Source organism: Rousettus aegyptiacus, unplaced genomic scaffold, assembly GCF_014176215.1.
Source record: "Rousettus aegyptiacus isolate mRouAeg1 unplaced genomic scaffold, mRouAeg1.p scaffold_m13_p_3, whole genome shotgun sequence".
NCBI lineage: Eukaryota > Metazoa > Chordata > Mammalia > Chiroptera > Pteropodidae > Rousettus > Rousettus aegyptiacus.
The window spans coordinates 25,327,950-25,349,023 of NW_023416306.1; the positions used below are offsets into that span (position 1 = coordinate 25,327,950).

The 21,074-nt window shown below is 37.2% G+C and overlaps 1 protein-coding gene across 3 annotated transcripts in view; it reads right to left on the minus strand.

The window, feature by feature from the left end:
• Window positions 1–21,074, minus strand: part of PLPPR1 (phospholipid phosphatase related 1) — a 213,543-nt gene that overhangs the window by 18,165 nt on the left and 174,304 nt on the right. For all 3 annotated transcript variants that reach the window (XM_036238325.1, XM_036238324.1, XM_036238326.1), the window contains one exon: window positions 8,998–9,130. In XM_036238325.1, the coding sequence (XP_036094218.1) occupies window positions 8,998–9,130 (133 nt within the window). The remainder of the gene's footprint in view (window positions 1–8,997; window positions 9,131–21,074) is intronic.

Below are 21,074 nucleotides of genomic sequence, written 5' to 3' on the forward strand. Positions count from 1 at the left end.
TCTTTCATCCAATTACCACTCTAAATATAATACAAAATATAAAGAAATGCGAAGAGTTCGTTGTTGCCTTTTTTTCCCCCTCCTTATCAAGATCCCCAGGGGAAAATTTCAACAGAGAAAGTCATTCAGCTGTTGCAAATGTGTTCTTAATTCAGCTGTGAAGACCATTCCTTCAGAAAACAACCGTTTCTTTAGGAAAAGATGGTGAAATGATTTCTCCTTAACATGCTTTATTCAAACTGAACATTTCCTAATGAAGATATTGATCTGCAGTTACCATGTTCAACCCATTTCCTTGTAAGAACCAACTGAGCAGATGAGTTGTTTAAGATTGGCACGAATATTAGTAAATAATAATGATAAAAATTATAATGGAGGCTAATACATTGTGCTTTGTATGTACTAGATGTTGTAAATGTTTTGAAATATTACTTCTCTTAATTCTCATTTTAACTCTATGAGGAAGATGATATTATTATCTCCACATTTCATAGATGAGGAAATTGAGGCACAGAGAGGTCAAATAACTTGATCAAGTTCACATGGCTAGTATATAGCAAAGTTGAGATTAGAAACTAGTGTGGCTCTAAATCCATACCCTTAATCATAACCCTCTAGATTATACTTCCATGTACTTAAAAATATATATGGGTTGGAATCAAACCATGAAAAAAGCACTTTAGCTCTGTATGCCCAATAGTGTGCACACACATGCGTGTGCACATGCATGCACACACACCCACACAGGCACTAAGAGGCAAGGATTTAGAGCATGCCTCTGATGAAATGTATCACTTTTTCACAACAGAACAAGAATTCCTTAATTTTTTAGCCAACAATTTCCCAACAAGAATATGATAGAACACCTATGACATGTCATCATTGGGTGAGGCAATTTTCTCATCACTTTGGCAATTAATCTGCCTTTTTTCCCCTAGTATAATACAAACGCCATCAGTGCGAATTGGTCTACATATGTCAAATATTATCTTAAACTTCAAAAAGAAGTTTCTGACAGAATTGAGTTCCTTGAATAGTTAATTTCAGGAGTTCACAGAACAAGATTCTTGTGGTCTCTTTCTCCAATAGATGTTGCAAAAACACCAAAGGCTGACAGCTATCTACTTGTCTTGATGTCATGGTTTTAATTCTAAGTGTAGGTTTCATTTAAATTAATTAATATCACAGGGTTATTATGTAACTCATAGAAAAAGCTGTAAAAAACATTTTGTAAATTGTGAGCTCTATATAGATATTAATTACCATGATTTTTTAACTGAGAGAAGTAGATGTCCTCGGTATTTAAGTCGATTGTAAAATTATTTTTAAACAGAGAAAAGTTACAAGAACCCTATAATTTTATCAACCTCAAACAAACATTTGTCTCTAAATGTTATTTGTTCTTTATGTTAATAAAGCACCTTTTATAATATGATGAGCTGGTAGTTTTTGAAAAATGCTTTACACTTGGCATTATAACTACTCAGGATGTTAAGATGAAGAATAATTACTCAGTAAAGATGGTGGGTAATTCACTAGAAATCCCCCCAAATATTTTTTACAAATGAAGGAACAAACACATACATCTCTACTTCCCCAGAACATAAAATGACATAATTTCTTAATGACATGGTTGTATTGTAATAGGAGTGTCCTCTTTCCCAGGACAGCATCTCTGTGCTTTATCTCTCAGCTGTTTGACTCTCTTTCATTCCTGCTAGCCTTTAAATATCTGATTCTCAGCTCTTCTAGGAAGTGTGGATCCAAGTGCTGATTAATAGAGACCAAAATCCTGAAACCTTGCCAGAAGCAATGATAATTTTACAATAAAATGTGTGGAGGATATGGATAGAGACTGGTCTGGGAAGTATGCTGTAGATTAATAAACTCAATGTGGGGTTCCTTACCTACCAAGGAATCTAAAAACAAGCATAGCAAAACCTGGCAGGCGCCAAATAACGGCCCTCAGATTATGCCCTTTTGGATTCTTGTTTTTAGTTTCTGAATCCACCCCCATTCCAGATCGGCACTGAGCCCTGATGGGCTGCTGCCAGCCCTGCTGACGACTAACAGATACTGACCCGATGCTCTTGTTCTCTGCTTGATGCATTTCCTAATCACTTCTAGTATGCTCTAATATAATAATTTAAATGATTTCTAGAATGCACGCTACTTTTTTTCATTATAGGAAACTTTGAATTTGCCCTTTCTTAATTGTTAGGAATCATTCCCAATGTTCAGATAGTATTTTTGCACCTTGCTGTGACGAATTTTGTTATGTGTGTAATATCTTACATAGAAAAAATATTCTTTTTTTAAAAAAAAGTCCTTAAAATATACTCATTTTCTTAAATCTTTACAGCAGTGGATCTCAACTCAAGGTAATCCCTCTCCCAGGGAACAGTTTGCAATGTTTGGAGACATTTTTGATTGTCACTAGTCAGGGAGGAGAGTGCTGTTAGCATCTGGCAGGTAGAGGCCAGGGATCCTACTAAACATCCTACAATGTTTTGGACAGTTCTCCACCTCTATACAGAAAAGAATTATCTGGCCCAAAATGTCAACAGTGCTGACTGAGGCTGAGAAACTCTGCTTTAGAGCAAATAAGTTCATTTTGGTGCCAAGAATTTGCACTGGCTAATCTGCAAAGTGCTAGAGAAAACAGCAGTCTACTCAGTCCTTTTATTTGAGTCGAGCCTCCAAACATTTGTGTTGGGGAGGGCCCTTGGAAAAGGATCATTAGAGAGTCTCATGTGACTAAATAACTTTCCTCTTGATAATTAGAGTGACCTCTAGAGTTCTGGGTCAGGAGTCTTGTTTGGGTCTGTAATGTTCTGGTTCACCGAGGATGACATTCAGAGGGAAGATTTGTTCTCTGTACTGATCAGAGCCATTGAAAGCAGCCTTGCCACAGCTTCTCCAGACCTCAGCAGAGGCTGATCCCTGGCTATGCCATTTGGATCAACCAAGCTCCTGGTTTCAGCATCCCTCTTCTCCCTGCATCCTTGATCCCCACATACAGGGCAAAAATCCTGATCCCTAGTAGGAAGTACCAAACATCTTGGTCTCAAAGTCTGGTGGTTTGGCTACTCATGGAGTCCAAAAACTGAGGTCCCATTTTTTCCCCGCAAAATCCATTCTGGCTTCTCCTTCTGATCTATGTACTTGAGCTGCAACTCTGCTTCCTAGAAATATCTTCACCTGCTTGTAGGCCCATGCCCTGTTTTGCTCTTGACATTTTTTCTTTGAAGGTCTAGCTTCTTTTCTCAGCATTAAAGTTGGGTGCCTAGGCAATGCGTTATTTTTAGACTACCCAGCCAGGCTCAGCTTTCTTGGTCAGCACATGTAGCTGATCTAGTGCACTGGAAACCTGGTTGGCTGGGGTGGTCCCTGTCCTGCTATGACATCACTGCCAACTTTAGACAATTCTCATTGTAGAACAGCTTCTCCCTCTTCATTTAAAATTACATATCTTCTTCCACAAACTCACAATTTCCCTTCTCTATAGCACTTATCTTCTCATGAACATAGTAATTTATTTATTTTGCTTAATACCTGGCTTCCTCCACTAGAATATAAACTCAATGAGGGCAAATCTCTTCCTCCTAGGTCCACTAATATGTTCTTAACATCTTAATCAGTGCCTAGTATATGGTATATGCCCAACAAATTATTCATTGAAGTTTGAATGAATGTGATCAGTCCCCCAGTTTGTAATTTAATTATAATAACTAAATACAAGCAGAAATAGACTGACTGAATCAAATAAAGTCTCTTCAGATAAAGTACAATTAAATGACTTTCAAAATTGAGAAGGATTCTCTAGTTCTTGAAAAGGCTAACATTAAGCTTGTCTCAGGGTATCAATTCTTACAACCATAAAACACTGTGACCTTTGAAATTGCATTTAAAATATTCATGCTTCATTTAGATCACACTTAATTTATGGCAATTAATTAGTGTTACATGAATTAACTGTTTACCCTGGCACTTTCTATTCTGTCCAGTGCTACTAAATACTTAGAGCTGACCAAAATGGAATAAGGCTTGCTAGGAATTTAATTAAATTTTTATTAGAAGTAATAATGGAACAACTATGTAATTCCAAATGAAAAGGCCGTAACAAAAAACTTCTAGATGACAGGCTATTTTAGGTGCTAATAGTCTAATCTTGGTATATTTGGATCTGTTTTTTTTTTCTTTAACTCAAAAGAAACTAGTAATTGAGGAAAAGGTTAATTTCCATTACTTCTGTATGTTAAACATCCCCTAAATCCTCAGAATTCTAATGCTATTTATGCATTACTTTTCAATGTTAATCAAAAATTGCTATTTAATAATTGATATTTACAAGAATATATTTATTCGAGTATATTTGTGAATGAAAAGAATTGAACTTCATAAATTTTGAGGGAAATGTGACTTCCTTATTTTGCTTCGCTGCTGAAAAAGGATTACAGGGGTTTATCTCTCTTGAGAACTTAAATCTGTATATTGTTCAGTTTCACGCAATACCGAAAGAAATGGTGTAAGATGGAAAGGAGAGGGAAGAAATGAGGAAGGGGAGAAGTCCAAATATGTGTCACATTTGCTTTTATAAAATATTGGTCAAACTTGTTAGTTCAGCCATCTCTTTTCTTCCATTTGTATATCATGGATACACAACTTAAGAAATTACACAATAGTTTAGAAATGGGTAGAGGAGTTTACTTATGAAGGTTTATACCTAAAGTGTAGGAGGTGGGACATCCTTCTTATAATGATAATCTGGGGTGGGGGGCAAAATACATTGTTGGATTTGTGAACCAGAGGATCTCAATCCTCTCTGTCAAGGTCAACACAATTAGCATTTATCTACAGGAGGAGATGGTTTAATTGGAATATTTTCCCCTTGACTTTGCTATTCTTGCCGTTTTTCATTTAAAATTAAATTTGGATCTGTGGCATGGGCAACAGGCTATCTATTGAAGTCTATGTCACACAGACCAGAGGAGACAGGAAATTTGGGAGCTGAAGTGCCAATTTCAGTTCTGCTTTCTACATCGAAGACTACGTTAAAGAAGTTGGCCATCCTTCTGGATAGCCTTTATTATGCCACCCCGCTCTCAAAAAAGGTAATGTTTAGCTCTCTTTCTGATTTTAAAATTCTACACATTCATGATAAAATATTAGAAAATATGGAATAGAAAGTAAAAAATTAAAAAAAAAATATCCATTATCCTACAACTCAAGAGTGACAATAGTTAACACTTAGTGTATTTCCCTCCAGTGTATTTCCCTTCAATATTTTGTATGAGATACACATGCACAAATAGATATATATACACCACATATGCACACTTATATAATGTGTCCTTTTTATTTTGAAATAATTATAGATTCATAGTGTGTTGACTTTTTCACATAACACTATATCTTGAATATTTTCCCTTTTATTAATAATTCTTAAAAATACCATTTTCTTAGGCTGCAACTTATGGTGGTAGTGTTATTTTTTTAAAATGTATTATCAGATAATTCTAATTTATATTATGATAAAATAATTATAGTCCATAAAAATTAATCTATATCTCTGATCATTTCCTTAGGGTAGATTATTTGAAGTGGAATTTTGGGTTTAAAAGGACAGTTATTTTTAAAACTATTGAAATATACTGTCAAATTGCTATGCAGAAAGGGTAATTAACTTAGTTTCCCCAGAAATCTATTAGAATCCCAAATTTTTTCTCATTCTTGAAAGCATAAATCATTATTTTGTTAAAAAATATTTTGCTAATTCATTAGCCATTTTTTGTCATGTAAAGCTGATTGTTTTTGTCAGGAAATTCTATTTGTAATGGATTCTAAAATAATAACATAAACTGTAAGAGAAAAGTCATGCCATTTCAGCTTAATTAGAATAGTTTGCTGAAACAGTTATCATTTTCTAATGCGAATTGCATAGTTTGCATTTTGGTAGTTATTGGGCTAGAAAAAAAGGACTGTTAAAGCTCTTTACAAATAACATCTTTAATATATTTTGATTATTACCTTATTTTACCTTAATTTTTTCAAAGGAAACAGCTCTATTGAAAATATCTTTATTTTTAGTGCTTTTTTTATGAAAAAAATTAATTCACAGCCCTTAGTTACCCTTCTTTAGGTAAACAAATACCTCCTGCATCTCCAGTTCTCCTATATGAAAAGGCAGACTAGACTGCTCTGACTTTCTCTTAGAAACTGCTGCTAATTTCCTAGAAATAATGTGAAGGGTAGTAATACATTTAATTAAACAGGAGGCAAATGAAAATTTAAGAATCGGCATTTATGAAAGCAATTTTAGGAAAATCTGTGATTTAATGGAGTTTATCTCTGCTTCAAAAAAAATTTATTGAAAACCTACTATGTGCCAGGCATTTTGCAATATGCCATTGATACAAAGTGAAAAAGATACAGTCCCTGCTCTCCAAGGGATCACAAATTAATTCGAGTAATAGATTTAGGTAATTACAGCAATGTGGTAAGTGCCTATAAAAGGCATAGGTATAAGGCTCAGTGGGGGCCTGGAGGAGGAGGTAGCTTGGCTGTCTGGATTGGCACAGAGGCAAAATATAAGCACCATTCCAAAGGATGAGTAGGATGTGTCAGCTTTAATGGTGAGAGGGTGGCGATGGAATATTCTGGGTAAAAGGAACAGCGCATGAACAGGAATGGAGGCAAAGCACCAACTGTTAAAAACACTAGGAATGCCTGCCTTGAAAGATTTTAAGCAGTGAAATGACTTCATTATATTTTTCCTCCAGAAAGATCTGCAAAATGGTCAATAAACGATATTTTTGCGGGACTGGAGTGAATGGAGCCAAGACAAGAAGTAGAAAGACCACTTAAAAGGGTAAGAAAATTTCATGTCCTAAACCCGTGGCTGTTAAACTTTGGTGTGTATTAGAATCACCTGGATGACTGGTTATATGACACAGATTATCAGGCTCTATCTGCAGATTTTCTGATTCGATAGGTATGGGATGAGGCCCAAGAATTTACATTTCTAACAAGTTCCCAGATGGCTTAGGGTGACTTCCTTGTTTTTGATTTAAGCAACTGTGTAGATTCTGGTGCCACAAAACGGAAGACGGAAATCATGAAGCTAGTGCTTCTTTGTCTCGCAATCCCCCTTCCCTTTTGATGCTGTTTCCCCTAATTCTCCAAGGTTGACCTGTTTCCCACTGAATGTCTTCCTTTTCTAATATCCCTTCCTTATAAGCAGTCTCTCAGGCTGTTGAACTCTTAACTAATCTCATTTGCATGTCCCTGGTTTATGCTCCTAGGATCCAGCTCCCTGTTAGCTTATAATAGAGCCAAATAAACTGATGTGTTATTGATTCTGAACATGGAAATCTGATACTTCTACAAGGGTGATACATTTCCACTTTAATAGTGGTCTTCCTGAAACCATGCCTCAGACCAATGCAAGTAGAACACAAGTAGGAATTTCATGTATCACAACGGACAACATGCAAGATTCATTCCTGGCTGGAGGAGTCTTCTGACGTCTCTCAGTGAACAAAGACTTGCCCTGATAATACATACAGGTAGGCCTAACATACCTGACAGATGCCAGTTAAAATTTCCATTTTTTGGACTCTGCTGCAGCTAAGGTGGTTCACAAACAGGTATGACTTATATTTGCCAGGGAAAAATAATGGTGACTTTCAAAGATACTTCCATTTAATTGTAATCTGATAACCTTCTACTTGAATAATTTACTTCATTTACATGTGCCAGAAACAGATCAGACCATGGTCATAAAATCATTTTCCCTGAATCAAATTATGTATTTGTGTGGGCATGCATTCTTCCTCTCTCTCCCCTGCCCCCACCCATCAGGAAAAGTTACTGTATCCTATTTTACATCAGATTAAGACTGTAACCTACCTTAAAGGGTTTTGAGTGAATTAAATAAAATAATGTATGTAAAGTGTCTAGTCCAGTGTCCTGTATAATAAATATTCTCTTCTCTCCATTTTTCTCTTTGATGATTTGTTACCTAGCCACCATGCTGAGAAGTGACTAAACTCTGAATGTCTTTGAAAGGTAACCTCAGTTTGGAATGAGCAAACCAATCAGCGGGGACATCATTTTGACCAGGGTATACCCGAATGAACTGACTGCAGATTTCCACAGGTCATTCTGCAAATAACATTAGGAATTGCCAAAGACTACTTTTTCTGCTTTCGAATTAGATTTTCTTAGGCTTCCCACTCTACTACTTCCCTCATTCTCACTACAATCATAGAAGTTATTGCATATTTGATTTTGATGTTATCATTTCCTTATGACTTGAAGAAATCTGACCCATTCTATAACAGGAAAAAAAGAACTAAAGGTAACCAAAAGAGTTGAGAGCATGCTGTATTCTGGCCCTCATTTTCTCAGTTGTCAGTTCCATATGTTCTAAGTAGTATCATGGCTTGTTTTAATTCCAGCCATGTCCATACTTTGGGAGTTTTATCCTGGTTTCCATGAAGATTTGATCAGTAGGTATTTGAAGGATCACATTAGAATACTGTAATAGTTATTTACTGAGTATTTACTGTGTAGGAATTCTGCATGATCTATAGTCTACCTACACCCAAGCACACATTCATTCCCATACCTACAATCATTACCCATATACCCCAGGAATTTTTATAGAAGCCCTGGAAGGAAGGATCCAGAACACACCTTAACTATTCCTTGTCATGAACACTAATGAAACTATTTGTTTCCAACTTTGGAAATGCATTATTTTCAAGAACCTGATGAATTAGATTTCCCACACTTTGTTAAGTTCCTTGCATAACAAAATTACTGATGGAACAATTTTGTCAGAAAATTTGATTATCCCTAAATTCATTTTCTTGGTGTCCCTTCCTTCCCCCAACTCTTGCCTAAACGGTAGGTACATGGCAATATCCAGTCAATATTAAAATATATGTCCAGAGGGCATCTCAGATAAATATTGTGTGCTCTTGTACTCACCTATGAATCTTATGATCCTTCGGAGTAAGGGGTTCAGGTAACAGCATTCTCCGGTTAGAATTGTTTTCTCCTGGGCAATCAGAGATTCTCTGGTTGACTTTATGAAATACATGGAAATCTCCCCAATAAAAATCTGGAGAAGGAATGTTTAAGAAATGTCAAGTTGGAGAGCTCTCTGATAAAAGAGACCAGTGACTTAAAAAAACAAACAACAAAAAAACCTTCTAAGGCTCCACAATCTTTTGAAAAGGTATCACGTTGGAGAGATGGGGAGTTAAATAATAGTTTGCATGGAATGCTTCGAAGAATTAGAGAAAGCAATAATTGATCATTTCAGATAGATTTCAGGTTATACTATTAAATTCGAAGGTCATAAAATATAAGTTGGAATAATAAATTGTAATAGAATTTACAATGTCGTTCATTAATGCTGGTACTGAATTTTTTTTTTTAACGTAATGTGTAAGTTGCAATGATGAGGAATGATTGGGACAGCCAATACTCTCAACAAGGCATTGTATGCTCACATTGCAGTAAATTATTACTTCATTATATGGCAATACTACCATTATTTACATGATAAATCATTTATTTGAACATGGTTGCCTGAGCTATATTTATACTGCTCTGAACTGGCTGATTGTCCTGTCCCTTCTTTATGATTGGCAGATCTCTCTTGTTATCTCGAACTAATACATGTACGTCACCATTTAAATCATAATGCCTTTGCATAGATCGTAAGCTCCCTGATGATAGGGAGCTTACATCTTATATTTCTTCATTGTGCTTACAGCACCCAGAACAGTGTATTCTCATTTAAAATAAGAAACTAGCATGAGGCAAGTTGTCACCAACTCTGACACTGCCACCATTAAAGACCGAGAACCATCAATGAAGAATAAAAAATTAAACTAGGCATCGGGCACTTTCTCATAGTATTTTCCATGCTCAGAAGGTCTCTAGTGTAGGTGTTATTACTCTGCTTTTCTGGGGAAGAATGAAAGTTCAGTTATGTTGAGTAACTTACCCTTCAGAGCATGCAATTGGTATGTGGTGGCACTGGGAATGGTACCCGAGACACCTGGGTGCCAAAGTCCACACTTCCCACCATATCATACACCATTTTTATTTTCCTAATTTCTATATTTCCCCCAGAAGAATTTGATCTTGTAGATGCTCTTCTTTTGCACATCCTGTGGTTTTATATAAACTCTATCAGTGTTCTTAATTCCCATGCCTTATAGTCCTCCTGTCATTATGGAATATCTGTTTAGATGAAGAAAGATGACAATATCATGAATGGCACATGGGCGATGGAAATCAAATTACAGAATTTAAAAACTGGAATCCTTGATAGCTGTTTTCCCTCTCTTTTTATGAATGAGGAAACCGAAGCTCTCGGCGACTTGGCCACACGTAGCCAGACAGTTCCTGAAAGCAGCTCTAGAATGGGGTTTATAAACAGGTGCTGTCATCCTGATCATAGAGGTAAGGCAGAGTCAGGTTAAAATAATTCATCCAAGGTCTTCAGAGCTAGTGAGCCACAAACCCCAGCTCTGAAGCCAGGCAAGCTTGAGTCCAGAGCCCTCCCTCTTAACCACTACACTTATCCTTAGTAGGACTTGGTAAAAATGTGTGTTGAATTTGTGTTTAATTTTGAGAAGACAGAAAACAAAACAAGTTAATTGCAATGTTCTTTAAACACTGGAAAAGTCATGTGATAGTGAAGTACAAAATAGAATAGTGTAGTGGAAACAGAACCATAGGCAAGTCAGAATAGGTTGGGAAGTCGATGGAAATAGAATTCCGGGTTAGACAGCCAAACAATGAGCCAGAATGAATCACCTTGTCAGCTGCTGTGTAGGTACAGTAGTGCAGAGGTAGAAATATTTTGTGCCTAACAGGCCTTGGAATCAACAATGAGTTAATGAGTTTCACATTGTAAAAATATTTGAACATCTTCAAGAACTCAGCCCTCCCTCTTTGCCCATAAGGTGCCAAGGGGCTTTGTTTGTCCCTACTGTACATGATGGAACTACATTACTCTTCTTTATCTTAGTGAACAGATGGGGAAAAATTCATGCATGCTCAGGTACATGAAATAGCGTTGCCTTGCAGGAGCTTTCACTCGTCCCACAGACCAGCTCAGGCGTTCTTATTATACATGAATCTCTTACCTCGTGTTTCTCCTTGCTCATTCTTATCATAAATAATTACATATTATTATTGTTATTCTTTTTCATGGAATGTTGTACCTCTCTTATTCTCTGTTGTACCTCACAGGCCTAACCCAGTGGAAGGGACACAGTAGTTAATCAACGTTGAATGAATTAAGCATATCGGATTAATGAAGGCCTTTGGAATATAGATTTAATGAGGTAGACCATAAAGAAAGAAAAATGATTTCTATTATTTATCCTTTGAGACCCACTGAAAATGTCACTGCTCTTTCCAAAGCCTTTGCCAAGTCCCCTGGGGAAAAGGTAGACCCAGCATTGTCGTCACTCCCACAGCACATTATACAGATCCCTATCCTGACATCTATCCAATTAATTACAGTTACTGTTTGTATGTCCCTCTTTATTTGACTATGACATCCTTATGGGAAGGACTTCTTCCTCCCTTGTATAGTGCCTAGAAAAAACTAGTATGTAGTAGGCTCAGTCAATATTTATTGAATGAATAAAAGATTGAATCTTTAGAAGACCCTCTTATAGATGGAAAGAATGCTCTGATCTTAATTTCTCTGCAGATAAACACTGTAGGACATTTCCACTATAGACCAGACAGCATGCAATGATTGGTTAATTGCTTAAGATAAATAAAAAACAAGGACTAAGTAACACAGAGTGAACGCTCTCTGTCATACTAAATTCCTTTATACACTCATTGCACAATCAACAGCTTTGGAGAGGGTGTACCCACTCTGCCAGGACTTTTTCTAGCACTGCGTCTCCACATAGCTGTGACAGGTGTACAGTCAGGGCCGCGGGGAGGGAATGCAAACAAACTGATAAATATACCATGAAATGACATCTGATTAAAAAGGAAATCAGGGAGATGGGATGGAGAGTGAAAAACACATGAAAATAAACAAGAAAAGAAATAAACATTGCTTGCCTCAGCAATTTCAGAAGCCCAAAATATTCTTACACTATAGGAAAGAGTTGTGCAAATTCTAAAAGTTTTACATTCAATGAAGCCTTCCTTCTACTATTCACACAAGAGAGCATAAAAGCAAGACAATGCATAAGAAAAATCTATACACGACCTTCTTGTTCAAAAATACACATGTGTGTGCACACATGTACACACATAAAAATTGAAATAAAATCACATCAAGGCATACCAGACTAAACAGAAGATGAAAGGGTATGGGGCTCAAATAAATCCATAAGTAAAATGTCCTAAGATTCTCATGTCAAAGGTGATTAGCAGTAAAGAATTATTACTACCAGCAAATCACAACTGAGGTATGAGGCATAAAAGAAAAAAATCAGAGCAAGGATATACATTAACCTATATATCTAGATACTGACTGAATGCCTGGAATATATCAAATGATAATGAATGTTTACATAAGGAAGAAAAGAAGGAAGGGAGAGAGGAAGGGGGTCATTTTATAACTAAAATGTAGGAAGATATTCTTGGTTTTCGGTTAAGAGTGATAGACATAAACGTTGCTGATGAAACAATCCAGCTCTCAGATCCCAGTGAGTGGACTTCACAGATGTTCGTTTTCCTGCAATTTATTGACCATATATAGGGTGCTATTTCTCCATTCTCTGGGTCTCACAGTCCCACACAGGGCCTGAATCTGCTAGGAGAGAGGGAGAGGGAGGATTCTGCTTGATAAGGGGAAGGGGTCTCCTTTCCTGCCAGGCCTCCAGCCCACATTGGATGCCATTTTGCACATTGTGGCAGATTTATGACTCTGGTTTTGGCAGTGATTGGGTTCCTCCATCTGTACCTTTGCCACGCACACTCTGCCTCTATCTACCACTCTGTTCAGAGAGCAGCTGGAGCATGTGGGACTCACCATGTGTTTGGCCCTGGCCGCCCTGCCTATTATGGCCTTTCTCATTGTTAGCTAACAAACATCATATCACTCATAGCAAATGAGAATATCCTCTGGTAAAAAAAACGATTAAGGCCCAGCTCTAGGTCTGGCAATGAACGAACTGTGAATGGATGCCATCGGTGGATTTCTCATCCCCCAGTTATGCCAGCTACAATCCCCAGTGACACAAGGCATTTAGATAATAGCAAATATACGTTAAGTAATTGTTCTATCTTGCTAAAGTTGTCTTTAAAGTACGGAAACCTAAGTAGCAAATATATAAACAAATAACCCTGAAACATGGTACATCAGTTTGGTGTGTTATCTTTTACACTTCATTTCTTCACAGTGTTTTACAGGATATCTGGTCAGTGATAAATAAGGCATATACATGCAAAATACTTAGGAAATAGTTTTTAGATTTCAAAATATAAACAGTCTGCAGAAGAAAATGGACACTGCAATTTCATGTTGTAAGGGAGGTTCACTGCATGTTACATGTGGTTGTCATTTTAAAGGGCATCTATAATTACTAGAATACATCCACACATATGCGAGCTGTGGCAGTATCAAAGTCGGTACTGTTTCTTGAGTGTGGGCTGTGAAGCTGAAATCCCAGCTCTCTCCCTTCTTGAGGTGTGAGTTTGGGCAAGTACTTGGATCTTTTTGAGTCTCGGTTTTTCTTTCTCTTTTTTTTCTACATGATTTTGAACATGGGGGTAATAGCTGTATTAGAAAATTGTCGACAGTATTATAAAATGTATGCCAAAGCACCTATAGAGGTGCTCAAGGAATGTTTGTTGCCTTAATTTCCTGGTCTGTCTAGGCAAGAATATGTGTTGGAATTGATTTTAAAAAACTCATTGTCTCTAGTCCTGGAGTAAGGAAATATGGTGTGACTCTAGCTTGGTACTGCCCTAAGCGGGTGTTTGAACTTGGACCAGTTGATTGACCTCTCTGGGCCTCAGTTTCATGTCTGTTGGACTAAAAACCTCTTGGGTGCTTTTTCAGCTCCGACACCTTTGCCTTTGTGAGAGAAGCTGACAAGAGAAGACTGATTAAGGGAAATCGAAATTATACAACTGAGCTTCGATCTCAGTCCCATCAGTTAAACTCTCTGGGGCCAGCATGGTTTCTTGTAATGCTTCTTCCCTCAGCTTTCATTCACTTTTAAAATCCCATGGGAATTTGCCCTCACCAGGAATCTTTCCTTAAAGCAAAGTAGACACAGATTTACTCCAGAGTCATCAGATCTGTTGATATTTGTCACTTGGGTTCTTAAAGGACGGCAGAGGCTTACAGCCCCCTCTCTGGGTTTTGCTTTGAGGGAGAAGAAGAGAGGGTTCTTTGCACACTTCTCAATATTAGTATATTAGTGTCTACATGGCTTCAGAGCTTTCAGTCCCAGTGATTTTTAGATGCTTCCAATACTCTTCCTGGGAATTTTCTACAGGCATGAATGTTTCCAAGAAAGGCAGATATGATTTTTGTTGTAGATTGTTTAGAAGTGACCCAGGAAAGTTTAAATGTGTAGACTGCTGTCTGCATGCTCTGCTTCCATCTTTCCTGATGAGTGCTGTTGACCACCCAGGTCTGCAGAGAGAATCTGGTCCTCTCGTTTGCTGAGTTTTGGTTGGTTCAAGAACCCTTGACTTTTGCTTTATTGTACCTAAGTGTAAAGAAAGGAATTTAGCTCTAGATACTTCCTATGCCTTTCAAAGCTCAAGGCTTCGATAGAATCAAGGTCATTGGGATGATGGTATTTTGAAAATCATTCAAGAACTGATAAAATAAGTGTTTTGTGGATTAGAGCCTCTCTTCTGGTTTTAATTCAGGGGCTGAATCTACCCATTTAGAAGGTCATCTTAATTTGACACTTGTTATAAAACGTAGCCCCAACATGGTACACTGTTTCCAAAGCATAGTAAGTAGCCTCTTATGCTCTTCCCACCCCCCTCTGAACGGTGGGAAATTAAAATGAGCTAGCTAAAACAATGCTCTCAATAAAAAGTAAAATGCATTGCGATCACCAAATAAATTGATCATCATGTCTTTCTGGGTAGACAAGAGTGGGATGAGTAATTCAAGAAATGATTGATCAAAGCTCCTTACACAATCACCTAGTTTCCAATCATTCGAAGGGGCATCTTGAAGGTGGGAATAAGCAAATCTCTCTGTAGGATGACGTTGGGGGCAAAAACAATCTGTAATGGAATTTGGAGTTCTCATTTGAAGTATTGACAGAAAATCAGGACGTGGATATTTTTCTTCAAGTTTTTAAAAAGTCCACAACAATTAATGGGCATCTCTATAAACCTTTTTCAGAAAAAAAAAAAAACTGTAAATTGTAAAGACTAAATACATCAGCAGTAAAGAAAATGTGCTCATGCTAAAAAAAAAAAAAGTATACAAAGAAGTCATGTGATAATGTACAAAAGGAAAGTTGATGTGAATTATAAAGTGCTAAAAGGGGTTTCACCAAATGAGATTGCTCAGAGCCTGGAAGAGGCGGACTATGAGGCAGGACAAGGTCCTGTAATGTCTCCTTTGCTTCAGCAGCTGTGTCCTCATCAGCCGGCCCGCAGACTTGCACTGATTGAGAGTCCACTGTGTGATCCGCACTGGGCTTGGGCTTTCATAGTCACCGTAAGGGCGTACAGCCCAGAAACCCCCTAAGTGAAGATTCACTATTTCCTCCAGACTGTGCCTTTCCATCAGATCGTGTTGGTCTCTTACTTTCCTGGGAAATTCTAGATGAGTCTTGTATGTGTGCATGCACACTTGCATGCAAACTGTGAGCTGTTTCAATTCTCTTGGGCAGAACAGTCAAATGTTCTGCTGCTTCGATACTAAATACTTCCCTGTTACTTTGTTGTGAAGCCAAGAAAAAGGCTTAATAGTCATTTTCTCATGCCTTGCAGCGCTGGAGCTGAGATAAAATAAGGATAAATCAGATTCTCTGCTGAGTTAAATCCTCTTATCCAAACAGGCTCTCTGCCTTTGACTACGAGTGTCTGAGTTTACTGAGGGGGCCTGAGGCAGTAGTCAGCCAGGATTTCCACACTGGTCAGAATGTACCCTGTAGACGTGGAAGTATGAGCCACCACTTTTGGCTAAACGGTTCTGGACACAACAAGTCCCCAAGCTCTAACCTTTCCTAAAGATCTGGGACAATAGTAGTTTGTCCCTGTAAAGTTTATCTCATGTGGCCTTGCTTTAACATGATGTTGATATTTTCTGACAACAAAGCACAAAAAGGAGAAATAGGAAATGATGGGTCAAACGCACAGCAGTCTTTTCGCTCCTGCCTTTCCGTGCGTCCCTGCAGTTGTGAATGGAGTTGTTAATATCCACTGAGACACAGAGCAGTGTAAAGCACTAGGTTTTTCTATGGCTGATGTGCTTGAGAATGCACAGAAAACCAAGGACCAGTTACACAAGTGACCCCAGAGGAGTCTTGCCTTCCTTTTACTCCAGGGAAAACAGGAAACGGGTTTAAGAAGGAATAAAAAACAAAAACAAAAAACTGTGCACTTCTGTGAAACACTTAACCAGGCACAGAGATGTAATACTGAACTCCAGAAAGAAAGTTGAGACCTGGGAGTTGAGAATTCGACATTGGAGCCTTTTTGTCAGATTTTTTTTAAGCTCTCATGGAACATCGGAACTGGAAAGATCCTGGAGGTCATTTTGTCCAACTCTTCCTTTTATTTACAGATAAGAAATTGAACCCATTAAGGGATGACTTACTAGAGGTTACAGCATTACTGAAGGCAAAGCCATACCTGGGATCTCTGTCTCTCTTGATAAGGCAAACTTGAGATAGAATGATTCTGCAGTGTGATAAGGACGAAGAGGCCATGCTGAGTTAGCCACTTGGGATCTGTGTCTCTGTGGCCCTATTAAGGCTGTTCTTGCCAAGGCGCCCCACCCTTGGATGGGGCAGAAGAAATGAACATAGCGCCTTCCTCCCAGGAAATGAACCTGAGCATCACGAGAGTTCTGCTTTCTGTCTTGATGCTGCTCACTTATTTTCATGTTTTGGGGGAAAGATCAAGCACCATCAACAGGTTTCAAAGGCCTCCTGGTTTTCTGCCATTAACCCACCAGCTATAATTAGCCTTGGTTCCTAGCAATGCCCCCATTCAGGGGAAAAATAAAAGGGGAACCAAATGGGAGGCTATCTGCCCAGTCACGTATAGAACTAGCTGGGACCTTCAGCAAATCATTTGATGACCTAGTTAAATCTCAATGTTCTCAACTCAGAAATGAAGGGTATTAGACCACATACTTTCTCCGTGTTATTTGGGATGTCTCTTTTCTATTTTGGTCACATTTTCACCCGGAGAAGCAAAGGCATAGAAAGGCTGAATCAGGGTTCCATGCTTAAGAGCTAGACCAGAACTGTAGGTTCTTAATACTCAGTCACTGTCCATTGACCACATCCTCTTGGCTTCCCATTGAAGCAGCTGAACACTATGTCAATTTGTGTCACGTCGGGAAAGGAATCAATGGAAGAAAAATGACCAAAATTTGTAACCAGGAGAAGAGTTTCTGCTGAAAATCTTACAATAAGAGATCTATAATTTTTGCCCAGAGATAACAGAAAATTCTTCACAAAGTTCTGTTTTTCTATTTTTGTGTTTGGCTATGTGCGTCTTTGTTTATTAGAACTGCCATTTTCCAGTTTTGTTAAAGATTGGTCTTTCCATAATTATCACCAGAAGAACTGGAGTATACAATTTGTTTTAAAAATATATCTTTTGATTTGAAAATAATATGCATTCATGTAGAACGGGAAAGAAATATATAAAAGTATTAAAGAGAAGAAAATATTAACTGTACTATTAGCATTCAGAGTTGGTAGCTGTAAATTTTAGTTTATTTTTTACTAGTCTTTTTATACATAATTATATATTTGGGATTATACTTACAATACACATAAGGTATCTTCTTAGGGTCTATTAAATATTCAGACCTACTGATAATCACATGCTCCATTTGGCATTGGTCCACTTCAAAGGAACCACAGCTTGCCAACAGGGCAGTGTCATATGCTCCTCTTTAGCACGTGTCCAGCAGTGGTCTAGCAGAGTATTACAGCTCAGGTGCAAGGAGACCACAGACTTGATAATGAATGCAGAAGCCACCCTGGCTTAAAAGCTTCATGCCCTACAGGAGTCAATATATGGTGTAGCAACTCCATAGGCAAAGCCTTAGAGTTCCCAAAATGGACATGCCAAGTTTCCAGAGTCACTGCACTTGTAAGTCTTAGCCTGGAACTTCCTTGTGTAATTACAATTCTCTGAGTCCAGATGCAATTAACCAATCAGGGGGTAATTTTGCCCAATAACATAGACACATATCATCTTTTTTTTTTTTTTTTTTTACTAGGAAAACAGAGCCAGAAAATTGAGAAGTTTAGATTTTCTTGCAGAAGGGGAAAAAGATTTCCTTTGCCATGCTATACACAATTTTTAGCTTTAAAGTCACAAGCATGTTTCATTGCTATTAAGGGTGTTTCAAAAACATAACTGCCTCATAATGTATTTACACAATCCACTAATATTGTGTATTTAGCTAGCTCCAAGTTTTTCACTATTAAAACTATTGCTGAGATAAAAATCCCTTTACAGAAATCTTTGTATTTACATAAAACTCTAATCAGTTTCCTTAACAGAAATTCAGGAAATGGAATTAGTGACTAAGTTTAAAGTTTATAAAACCTTTAATACGTGGTTGACAAGCTTCTCTTTAGAAAAAAAAAAAGTAAGTCTATACTTTGTGTGAAAGTATTTGCCCTTTCAACAACATGGGCTATGCTTCTTTAAAACATTTGCCAATTTTACATGGGGAAATTGCTGTATTTTTTAAAATGACTTTTCTTTCATAATTGATGAGTTAAAAAATGTTTAAAGCACATAGTCAATTTAATGTTTTTTTACTTGTCTATTCTTGTCCACCCCCACCCTTTTTATTTTGGAAAGCTCATCTTTTTAATTATTAATTTTTTAATTATTTACATTTGAATCTCAAAAGAAAAGTTTGAACGCACCAACTTTTTCTTTGCAGTTTTTATTTACTTTTTCTTTTGACAGAAATGCTCATTTTTAGGTCGACAAATCTATCAATCCTTTTCTCTATGCTTGCATCAACATTACTAAGTGAGACTCTTATTGCTACTGAGAGTGCTCTTGTGGGTGTGTATGTACACTTTCTAAATGTTGGAAATCATATTTTTCTGACTTTGTAATATGCATTTAAATGCTTTCTATTTGTTTTTAGGCTCTGGAACATTTTGTTTAGTTATGGATTTTCTACTCTTTAACAGTTCGAAGGAATTTATGCCATAGTTATGTATCCTCAGTAACATTTTGTGAGAAAAATTTTAGACATCTTTAAAATTTTATTCCATTGTTATTTATCTAGTCAGTTTTTCTACACCCTTTTAAGGTATTGTTAGTAAATTATCTTGTCATAGAATAGTATGTTTTCTTGAGATGTAAGCTTTTATGGGCACAGAATTGTATATCCAATTTGAATAAAAATATATTGTAGACTTTTAAAGGTTTATGCATTTTTGCTTATATATACTTTTTTTTTCTTAACGTGTTTTACTTTTGCCTTTCTTATATTAGACACCAGGAGGTTGTACATTTTACTTTTCAAAGAATAGGCTCCTGACTTTATAAATCAATTCTATTATTTTCTCATTCACTTATTTTTTATTCATAATTTCATTAATTCATTTACCTTGCTTTCTTTAGTTTTTTTTTTTTAATGAAAAATCTCTAAAATAACAATAAGTAATAATAGGAGAACCTAGGTAATGATATTTCTGGGGTCTGGGAAGAAGAGAGCAAAGTATTAGTTAAGTCAATAGATCACTCAGAAATTCATGCTTGAATATATAAAGAAATGATATGCTTATGGGACAGGAAGAAACCAGATTCCAGACTAAGCCCACCACCCCCAGGTATAGCCGCCATAAAACCATTTCAGACGGAACCCAAGGTCACCTCCTGGTTTTATCTGTGGAGTACAGTGTGTCACTTTTTAAGGTACATAGAAGGGTATCTTTTATGCTTTCTCTTATTCCTGGCTGGTGAGAAAGGTTATGGTAAAGGATATAAGAGGGATAATAGAGATCAGCTTTGCTCTGGGAGAGGGCACATCTCCCATCATTCTGAGGGTTCTCAGTGGAATCTCATTCTCTCTTCAGGTGGAAGAAGTTGGTCTGTGACCCTGAAGAGGGCAAAAAACAGTTTCCAGCCAGGTTCTTTGTTTCCCTACTTCTAACCACTTAGTACATGCCAGACACTGTGCTAAGTCACTTGTATGAATCATCTTATTTAAGTCTCATGACAACTCTATGAAATAGTCACATTATTTCCATTTTTCATGGGGGTAGGGAACAACAGAGTGACTTGTTTAAAGTCACACCAGCCAGGACATAAATCCAGGTATGTCAGACTGCAAAGCTTGTATTTTTAAACACTCTGATACATCATGTTTTATCAGCGCTGACTTTAATCTCGACAGCACAGTCTCGTCATTTAAGGGGAAGTGTGCTGAGCCTGGGATCAATGATCAAAATGAACTTAAAGCACTAGGATTCATCACTTCTTAAAATTCTATATTTCTCATCTTTAAAGCAAGCAAAAACTTTGCATAGAAAACTATACTTGAGCTGAATGTCTGAGGAATTAGTATATTCCTCGGCATGTCAGTATTTTTCTTACTGCTCAAAAAAAGAGTGGAGAGGGAGAGGACAGGTGGGGGAGGATGGAGGGTTGAGGGAGGCATCTATTTGGAAGAAAAAGGGGGAAATGATCACTGAGATGACATCCAGGCAATTTGACCTTGTAGCATGGTTAGACACAGAAACGCTTATTTTTAAACCCTCACACAGTCATTTTTAAAATTAAAATGTCTAAGTGTTATATCACTTTACCAGAGAAAACAGATTCGTGAGCTTTATGCTTTGAAATAGTCTCCCTAAAGAATTGTCTGGCCA